This window comes from Coffea arabica, chromosome 10e (genome assembly GCF_036785885.1).
Source record: "Coffea arabica cultivar ET-39 chromosome 10e, Coffea Arabica ET-39 HiFi, whole genome shotgun sequence".
Taxonomy (NCBI): domain Eukaryota; kingdom Viridiplantae; phylum Streptophyta; class Magnoliopsida; order Gentianales; family Rubiaceae; genus Coffea; species Coffea arabica.
In genome coordinates this window covers 48,390,064-48,400,362 of record NC_092328.1, presented here as the reverse complement: position 1 = coordinate 48,400,362, position 10,299 = coordinate 48,390,064, and the positions used below count along the sequence as shown (strand labels likewise).

Genomic DNA, 10,299 nt, shown 5'->3' with positions numbered 1-10,299 from the left:
TACAATCAAAGGATCCTTTTGTTTTAGATGAATTAGGGACAGAAACGGTCGTAGCAGCAGCATTTTTCGGAAGAAACAAAAAAACCCTCTGTAATATATCTAATACACAGAAAAGTCCTCCGTGGTTTCAAAACATATAAAACGACATCTCATGTTTTGAACTACATTATAAACTAACAGAATTCGTTAAAGTTAACAAAATTCACCGCCGTAACAGAATTCTATACATAAGATTTACTTTATATACAAGGTTCAGATCATGTACTTTACCGCTTTTTCCTTTAGCACAGTGTGCTGGGTCCATATATAAAATATTGTGAAGTTTATATTGTGTTTTCAGTGATTTACATGGTTGAAGGAAAGGCCTACAATTTGCTCAAGTAAACAAAAACATTCCGAAACGGAACCACTGATAATCCTATTTAGATCCAACCTGCAGGAGCTACCCTCTTACTAGTAAAACAAACAGTCGCTGCAGGCTGTTTCCTTTGCAATCCCCCATTATTATAGCATCATTTGTTAATCGTTCTCTTTGCAGCATCTGTAGAATTAAGTTATAGCAATCTCAATTCTTTTCTTGCCTGAGATTCAAATGCTCTGCTGCAAAATTTTCCATGCATAGCACGGGCGGCGCGATTGCCAGTCTGCTTCTGTTCCAAGGATTGATTCCAAAAATTAAAGGAACACAAAAAAAAAAAAGTACTACTATGAACTAATTATGATCTCTTAGGGTATTGAACAAAACGAAGAGAAAAAGATAAGAAATCTTAGTGATGAATGATAACTTGAAGCTTGATAATCGAGAGAGCCACGATTCTTCATTTTATTTAGCAGAGAAGGGTAGGATTTAAGACCCAATATGTGGGATTTCAATTTTAAACATTAAACTAATGCATGATTCTTTTTGTCCAAACTCACGTGAAAGTAATTCTATCATTAATTTCTACAAAAGCGTCTGGATTGGGAATGATGACGATACCCCAAAAGGAAAAAAAAAAAAAAAGACAATAGAAGGTTAAAAGGAAAGAGCTGCCACTGTTAAAGATGAAAAACGGGAACCAAACTGAGTGGTAATTTGGTATTGTGAAGAAGAAGGCACTTTTGTTTTAGATCTAAGCTAGGAGTTCTTGATGCATGCCAAAGGGTCGTGCATGAAACCCATCTCTCGCAAACTGACTACGCCCTTTGGAAAGCTGAAGGTTCACTTATAATCGAGGGTTAAATTCAGATATCTCCCCCTGTTAGTTATGATGTGACTAAAAGTCCCAATTAGAAGCATTGAAATGACAATCATGCCCCCAACGTTTTCCTATCTTCTAAGTAGCAAAAGGCTGGAAAAAGAAAAAAAAAAATTCCTGCAAGCTAAAATATCCATAATTAAATAGCAAGAATGCCATCTAAAATATTTTTCTCTCCCTTTGTTGCAAAAAATCTTTGCTCTTAATTTCCTCCATACTACAAATGATCTCTTGAATTTTTTGCTTTAATTTCCCTCTTTGTGGACAACATTTGTTGTGTCTCTTTGCTACAATATCTATACTCTTAGTTTCCTTCTTGTTGCAAAAAAAAAAACTCTCAAAGTTTCAGTCCTTTTTAAAATGTTGAACTAGCTTTAGAAGTTATCCTTGCACGCAGAGGCGTTCTCTCAGTTTAATGTTCCACCTTATTTATTTATTTTTTTTCTAAATTTCAAAATTCATAAATCAAATTACACAAGGATAAAAGTAAAAAGATAATATAATCTCTCTTCTTCAATGCGTTTCATTTTTTAATACTATTGCTTTTACACATAAGGGGTGACATTAATGTTACACAAATTGTCATAATTATAAGAGATCGACCTATAAGAGATGTCGGAAACCTTAGCGGTGCTAGGTGATATTAAGATAAATTTCAGGAGAAGTTCATGAAATTAACTCTATAATCAAATGTGATCCAAAATGGTTTTGTGATTTTTACCCTAGGCTTTCCCATTTTTAGGCAAGTGCAAGGTAAAGTCGGCTTTCTGTCCTTTCTGACTCAAGGTATAGAAAAGTTAGTCGGTTGCTATCAATCAAAGTTGAAAGGCGCACAATGTAAAAAGATCGATGAGATTGCTGAGGCTGGAATTTAGTGATCATCGACTTTACCCTTCCTTTGCTTCCAATCTACCTTCTTCCCCCTTAGATATTTTCTATGCAGATGCTAGAAAAAGCATAAGCGTATGATTCTCATGTGTACACGTGTGAGAGATCTAGAGGATTACTAGAATCTATTATTGTTTCTTTCTTTGTTCAGTTCCACCTATTATTATTAAAGAAAGAAAGTCAGAATCTTGTCCAAAGGTTGTTTGTTTGCATGCGATGTCCTATAAAGGTGAACAGAACTCGGTGATCGCACATCTAGATTCCTTGTTCTAAAGTTTGAGTTTAAATTTTTTTTTTTTTTTTTTTAAAAAAAAGAAGAAGAAGAAGAAGTGAAATGTTCTTCCATACACTTGGCAAAGGCAATAACATATTACGGGAGGGTAGCATCCGGGTGTTTACTGCTTTGAATTGATGTGTTTTGTGAATCTTTCGGTTCAGAATCAACGTCACAATGATTAGGACAAAGATATATAGCAATTTTGTTTTGTGAATCTTTCAGTTCGGAATCAACCAACGTGACAATGGTCGGTACAAAGATATATATAAATATATATAGGAATAATCTTTTATATACTGATAATGTATATAATTTTATCATTAGATTCATGGCACATAATCTAAATTTGAATTTGAATTCTAAATTTTATATATATATCGTGCATCTAACCATGATAGTATATACATTGTCAATGTATATAAAATTTACTTATATATATATATATATATATATATATATATATATATATATATATATATATATATATATATATATATATATATATATATAGCAATTTTACGATGAGCCCGTTTTTTGTTTAGTTCAAAATCCTCTTCAATTGAATCAAACATGAGGCCATTTCCGTAAAAGTCAAAACTTTGACAATTTACTAGAGTTGTAGTTATCGCCATAATACAACTGCGTACTTCCATTCCACAGTTGATGAATTGTCCTTTGTTTCTGCGTAGTTTTTGTACAAACCAAACTAGTCCAAATCATATTTTCTCACAACATTTTCGAGCTCCAAAAGAGGTGAAAAAGGAAGGAAAAAAAGAAAAAGGAGTAAAACTATTATCATATGTTTGTACGCATTCATGTGGGTGCTTTTTACCCAGTGATAGGTCATGAGCGGATCAAAGAAAGTGGCATCTTGCCCATACAATAATGCAAATAGGGCAAAAGACAGAGAGATGTTGATCATACTACATCTTTTAGTCCTGCCCGCTTTTCGCTTCGATTCTTAGCAGAATATTGAGGAACTTTACTGTTTACATGTGGAATTGGTATTTCGTCGTCTGTGTAGTTTATTAGTTATAAACAGAGGTACAGAGGTTCAATGGTCAAAGAACTTTTCATAAAGATGAAAATTTGGAGATAATTTGTCCATCCCCTTTCCCCGTTAGGCTCCATATGGATCCCGAATGTTATAAAGGAAAAAGGAAAGCAAGAAAAGAAGGTGAATGAAAACTACTTGTTCTCTCATTTTTGATCCAACTCAGATAAATACAGAAAAAGGTCTTCAATTGCGTTTAAAAGTGAAGGATTGAATTGGTAAAGTGGGATCTAGTGTACATTGCATGCACTTGCCATTTTGGCGTTTGCCTGAGATTTTTCCTCTGCAATCCAAAAACAAGAAAATATACTCTGCATTGCATCCTTGCTTTTAGTACAATGTCACGACTATACGGCACATCGATCAAACGTGAAGTAAATATTTCCACAAATGCTACTTCGCAGCCGACACCCTTGAGCCATAATGGTCGTAATACTTGAAATCCTAATATCCTTAACAACTGTTGACACCTAACTTTCCATTTTTCACCACTTTGAATGACCAATATCTAATTTTAAATCTTAATAAAAATTCAACACTTAAAAAAAACTACAATACCTGCATAATATTTGAGCATTACTTGGAGAATATTACTGAAATTTCTCATAAACATGTCTAGCAATCACTTTTTTTTTTATCTTGTATATATCATATTAGGGCTGGCAATAGGGTCAGAAATGGGCTGGGGATCGGATTGAGACCCGAGTATAACAAAAAACCTGCTGACTCGAACATGACCCCCCATTCCGTAATAGGTCAAGATACCTGACCTGAACCTAAAATTTTTGAATTGGCGGGTCAATTTCGAGTTGACCTGAACTTGAAATTTTTAGATTGACCTGATATAACCTAAAACAGAATTTCAATTTACTAATTTATCACTGTAATTTCTAATAGAACCAATTTCGCAAAAGACTAATAATATAATGAAGTAATAAAAATCTCGATAAAGCAATTTCAAACCAGATCTAAAATAAATTCAAACATTGTAGAAGTGTTTTATCCCAAACCAGATCTAAAATAAATTAAGACACTATAAAAGTAGAAGATAATGTAATGCATTATTTGTCCAAACATAATAATTCCAACTTCATACAAGTTAAACAAATTTATTTAGGATTAAGTGATGAATGCCTTTGGGAAAAAAAAGAATAACTTAGTTTTGTTGATAAAATATTTTTATATTTATTAAATTCTTTTTAATTCATAAACGGGTTATTGGGTCAACCCGTATATGATATGAATTCGATCTATTTTCTTTTTGGGTTCGACCCGATTTTAATCTGAACCCGTAAAATCTCAACCAAAATCCATTAATTTCGTATTAGATTCATATCATGTTTTCATGTCGTATTAAAAATTACCACACCTATATCAGATCATAAAACATACTGTGGTAAAATTTTTTTTAGAAAAACACAATTCAAACAGACCCAATTGTGTTCTCGATAGTAACGGCTTCAATGCTAAAGATGATATACAAAGTGGCAGATTCAATCAAAGGGTCCATGTTCAGGTGCTAAAAACTTTCATGGATAAGATTTTTGGGGTCAAATCGTTAGCTGCCTAAACTTCAATGGTCGAAAGTGTATTTTCTCTTCTTTTTTTTTGGGAAGGGGAACCACATTCTTTTTCCCGTTTTCTGTGTAGGGGAAAGCAAAAATACCCACTAACCAAAAAACTCGCCATTTTCGATCCGATCTGATTCGAAAATTAGGATACCTGATTCATATTATTTGATCGTGTCAAAAGAGAGTCGGATACTGGTTTAAATGCTGGGCGGATTAAAGTTACATAATTAAAAAATTCGCAGGTACTCGACCGGCCGGCATATTTTTTAATATTTTTATACACATACTATAAAATAATAATTTTAGAACTATATAAACAATTTCATTGAGCAAATTGCATTACAAATATGAGACACTATAGTTTGTTTACAAAAATCATTTGTAGATTTTTCTTGTATTCTTTTCGCATGTTTGTTTCTTAGTGAGAGACTTTTTTTTGAGAAACAAAATATTTATTAAATCTTATATGAATATGTAAAATACAAAATTAAACTAGTATAAATCATTTTTTTACAGAAAATTAAATGATAAGTGAGGCAGGACGGGTACCGATTGACCCGACCCTATCTCGGTGAGTATTCGATAATTCGGTACCCACTGATATACGGGATGGGTAAGAGTCAAAAAATGACTGACTCGCAAGGTGCGGGTCGAGTCAGCCAAATGGTGCACGGGACGAATACTCGACCATGCCTACCCCTATTTCTGGGTTACCAAACTATTGCTCTATAGAGCAACGGGATACAAAAATTAGGATCGGCCACTCAGAGCTGGGCTCATCTTGCTGCAATGTTCCTCATTGAGCCCAATATTGAAATTCCAACCGTACGTTATACACATAGAAACCACTAGCCCACCTCTAAAAAGCTCTTATTCCTACGCCAATGAACCCCCCCCCCCCCCCCCCCAAAAAAATAAAAATGGTGAGAGTCTTTGTTATTGTAAAGGCAATTACAGTAAAGTTTATGCTAGTTTCAATCGAATGTGCTCTATATTTGCATTAAAAGTAAGAAATTCTTCTTCTCCCATAACGTTTATATGTGTCAAATTATGTATGCTTCCGCAACGCTTTTTCAGAGCCTACAAGCATCCATCCATGACAAATCATTTTGAAGTCTAAACAAAAGAATCTTCCATCTGGAAGTGTAATTCGTGACTTGACCCAGGAATCAGAGTGAATTAAAAATCTTCACCGATGCCCATTTGGGCGTTCAAACTTCGACCCAAACTCACCGTTTTGTCCACTCGGCTCTAATGATTTGGATGTTGTTAACTCTTGGATTTGTTGCGACTCGTTTTGCGCTTGGACTAGAAAGAGTGCGTATATAGCACAAAAGAAGGAAGCAGGCTCGGCCAAACCGGATCCGCATAAATGATTCAGAAGATTTTAGCCCAAACTGCGAGAATTACGAGATCGCAGTTTTGATCTGGATCATGCCTGCAAATTAACACGTCATGTACCAATACCTATACTGGAAATCACACACCAAAAAAAAAAAAAAAGAAGAAGAAAGACTATTATGTTTGAATTAATAATTCTCTCTGTTTTAATTTTTGACTTTGGAGCCATAATTGAACAGACACTTGTGTGGCTTGGACAAACATCAAAAAATCATTTTTTCTCTCAAAGTGTACCAATCACTATCTAAAAAATTTAATTTAGTTTCAGATGCATCCGACTATCACAAAGATAACCTCATATTTAAAGGATAAACTATCACTCTTGTAAATAATCATCACCGAATCCGACAAAAATCTATCTTGCGATACATATAAAATATTCAAATCTTTAGTCGACTACAAATTAGAAAGAAACGTAAAAAGAAACATACAATTACTTCCAAATATTTGTGCCACAAAAAAATAAAAATAAAAAATAAGTATTGGTAGTCTTTTTCATATATTAAATTGTAATTTAGCATGGAAGGAGTGCTAACAGGTTTTTTAAGAGTGCCAAAATCATTGCCTATTTTTAAGTACCATTTTATCACACAAATACCATATAATAAAAACTAGAAATTGCTAAAGTACTAGTCTAAAATTTTTTCCCAAGTAGTCCTTTATCCAAATACATTGTCTTGGGAACAAACTTGTACTCTCTAACTCATTATTTGGGACACAAGGGCCAAATGATGATGCTGATCCTTTGGGATGGTTAAATATCAATTTTCACCTGATATGCATTTGATTCCTAACACAACACATAAAAGTTAGAACCCATCGAATAAATAATTGCCGACTTTGTAATTTTTGTGCTTAAAATATCTCATCTTACTATGTATGAAGGGAGAGAAATGGGTATGATATGGACCTTTTTTTTTTGTCATTTTTTAGTTTTTCCTTATTTACTCTCTCATTAAAAAGTTAAATAGTACAAACATGCAATAATTGCCAAAAATTTCTTTTTTTTTTAATCTAACAACAAAAAAAAAATTATTCTAATAACTGTTCTTTTTTTTTAATAAATTTTTCTTTTAATTTGCACACGTATAGGGTGTGCATTTTCCTCTAATTCATAGAAGTGTGCCACGTCTCAACAAAAATATCTCAACTATTATTTTATTTACATCATAATTATAATTTTCAATCAAGTTTTGTTTTATCTCATATATTACATAATATCACAAAATTTCTTACGGTAATTATTTTCAATAATATTTTAAATAATTTCCAATCCACACACACTTGTTATACTTTGTGCATTAGTAAGTTGTACCCGCCAACTGCAGCCCAAACCCGTGAAAGCCAGTCAGTAACTGTAACCCACCCACTGAAACCGTCCCAACTTCCCAAGCTCCATTTCCGGACTGTCCTCGAGGAGACAGAGGGAAAAAAGAACCTCAAAACAATCCGAAAAAATTTAAAGCAATCCAACCTCAGAAAAAAAGAAAAAAATTTCCCCCAAGAAAAAATGGAACATCACACCACCACCACCCGAGCTGAAGCCGAACGCTTACTAGGAATCGCCGAGAAACTTCTCCGCAACCGCGACTTTGCCGGCTGCAAAGAGTTCGCCGTCTTAGCTCAAGAAACCGAGCCCTTAGTCGACGGCTCCGAGCAGATCTTAGCCGTAGCCCAAGTCTTGCTAGCTTCCGAAAAGCGTATCGGCCAACACAACGACTGGTACTCGATTCTCCAACTCCCCAACCGCACCGATGACTCCGACCTCGTTAGGAAACAGTACCGTCGTTTCGCTCTTCTTCTCCACCCGGACAAGAACAAGTTCGAATTCGCCGAATCCGCTTTCCGCCTCGTTGCCGATGCATGGAACGTTCTGTCCGATCCCGTCCAGAAATCCGCCTACGATAAGGAGCTGTCGTTTTTTACCAAGATAGATCTAGCTGCTATGAAGAGGCAGAAAGATTTACAACAGCGGCAGCAGCAGCGCCAACACAAGAATGATCTCTCCAATCAGAAATTGCCCGTCCGGCGAAGCTCTAGGGGAAATAATACCGCTAATAATGCTAGTGGTGCTGGTAACAATGCTAGCAATGTCAATAGCTCTACACCCAACACTGCCCGGGCTTCGGGCCGGAGGAGTAATTTGAGCAATAGCGGAAGTGGTGGTGGTGGGGCCATGAGGGGACAAAGGGGGGCTACAACGACGTTTTGGACGGTGTGTCCGTACTGTTATAATCTTTACGAGTATCCCAGGCTTTACGAGGGGTGTTGTTTGAGGTGTGAGAATTGCGAGAGGGCGTTCACTGGGATGGAGATTTCGGCAATGCCGCCCGCGGTGCCGGGGAAAGAGGCGTATTACTGTTGTTGGGGTTTTTTTCCGATGGGTTTTGCGAGTGGGGATTTGGATGGTGGGAAGGGTGTTGATGCTTCTGGGTTTCCGAATTGGATGCCTCCGATGTTTCCGGGTAATGAGGAAAACAATAATAGAAATGTTGGTGGTAATGCTGGGGTGGGGATGGAGAGTGGGAGGAAGGAGCAGAAGACTGCGAAGGTGGCAAGAGTGTCAAATCCGAGTGCTAAAAAGAGAGGTAGGCCTAGGAAGAATGTGATCAATGTATGAGCAGTGAACTTGGTTGGCGGTGGAATGAGGCGGCGAACTGGTGATGGAGGTGAATGGTGGAATTCGGCTCCGATGGATTACACGGGGAATGTGTTTTCCTGCTGATGAGTTAGAAGAATCTGACTAGGTGGATGGGTTCAAGAAGAACCTGCTTATAAGTTGGAATTGGAATAGATTGGTTGGATGGAAGGGAGGGGGACTGAGTTTGGTAACAGTAGTATCAGCTTCTAAGTTGTGATGTGCTGAAAATTTTGGACACGTTTTGATTGGATTCCTTCGCATAAGGTGGCTGATGTTTAGGTTGTCGGAAGTGTATTTGGTACTCAGTTTAGTTGTTCATCTGATGCCCCTATGTTTGTAGAAATGTTAAAATGTTTGTATATTTTGTTGCTCTGGAACTGGCTCCATGTAGGGAAGCCTATGTACAATCTCGCTCTTTGCAGGCAAAAATTTGTCAATGACCGATGATTGTTCTTGGTATGTAGTAGTAGCTGTGAATGTGCTTGCGAATTCATGTCTAAATTAAAGTCAATATGGCAAGGATTTAGCTTGCAGTTGATTCATATTGACTCGAGTGTTTGAGAGTTGAATTTTAAGGCTATGTACGTAGACGAGCAGGGAATTGAGACTGCATGGCTACTAAATCTATAGCTGTGTAACACTTCCAGATTCTCTCTTAGCTTTAAGCTCAGAGAACACTAACCAGGGCAGTGTGCCCATCTTAAGAGATAGATGTACATGTTGGAGGAAATTGCTTTGTGTTGCAAGGGATTTAATAAACTTACGTCTTCCATCATGCTTAATCTTCAATTTAGCTTAGCAGAGGAGAATCAGAGAATATAAACTCAGAATATTACCAAGCAAAACAGAATCAGCAATCTCCCATTGCCATCATTTGAAATAAAAGATCTAGAGTCTCAAACATGGGTGAGCGTTTAACAGAGGAGAATCGGAATTTCTCATACTACCATTTGGATTATAACCATCAGCGACAGAATAAACCCCATTAACCATGCGTCAAGGCAGTATGAATATGGAGCCAATCATGATCATCCCTCATCAGAGATGATGGATGCTACATCCCTAATCTTCCATGTGCTGAGGTTATTCTGCGTCTGGGGTAGATAAAATCCCCCCGACTTCAAGTTTAGTGGAGTATGACGGGATGGATATAAAAAGAAAATACTTGATTAAAAAAAACATGAAGTTGTCAACCAGAAGATAAAACCGAGATAAGAAAGCACCATCAA

General features: G+C 36.2%; 1 protein-coding gene across 1 annotated transcript; it reads left to right on the top strand.

The window, feature by feature from the left end:
• Positions 1–7,796: 7,796 nt before the first annotated feature.
• LOC113711135 (uncharacterized) lies at positions 7,797–9,612 on the top strand. The gene has a single exon (XM_027234306.2). It carries the CDS (start codon positions 7,940–7,942, stop codon positions 9,047–9,049), a length of 1,110 nt encoding a protein of 369 aa, XP_027090107.1. The 5' UTR covers positions 7,797–7,939; the 3' UTR covers positions 9,050–9,612.
• Positions 9,613–10,299: the final 687 nt, after the last annotated feature.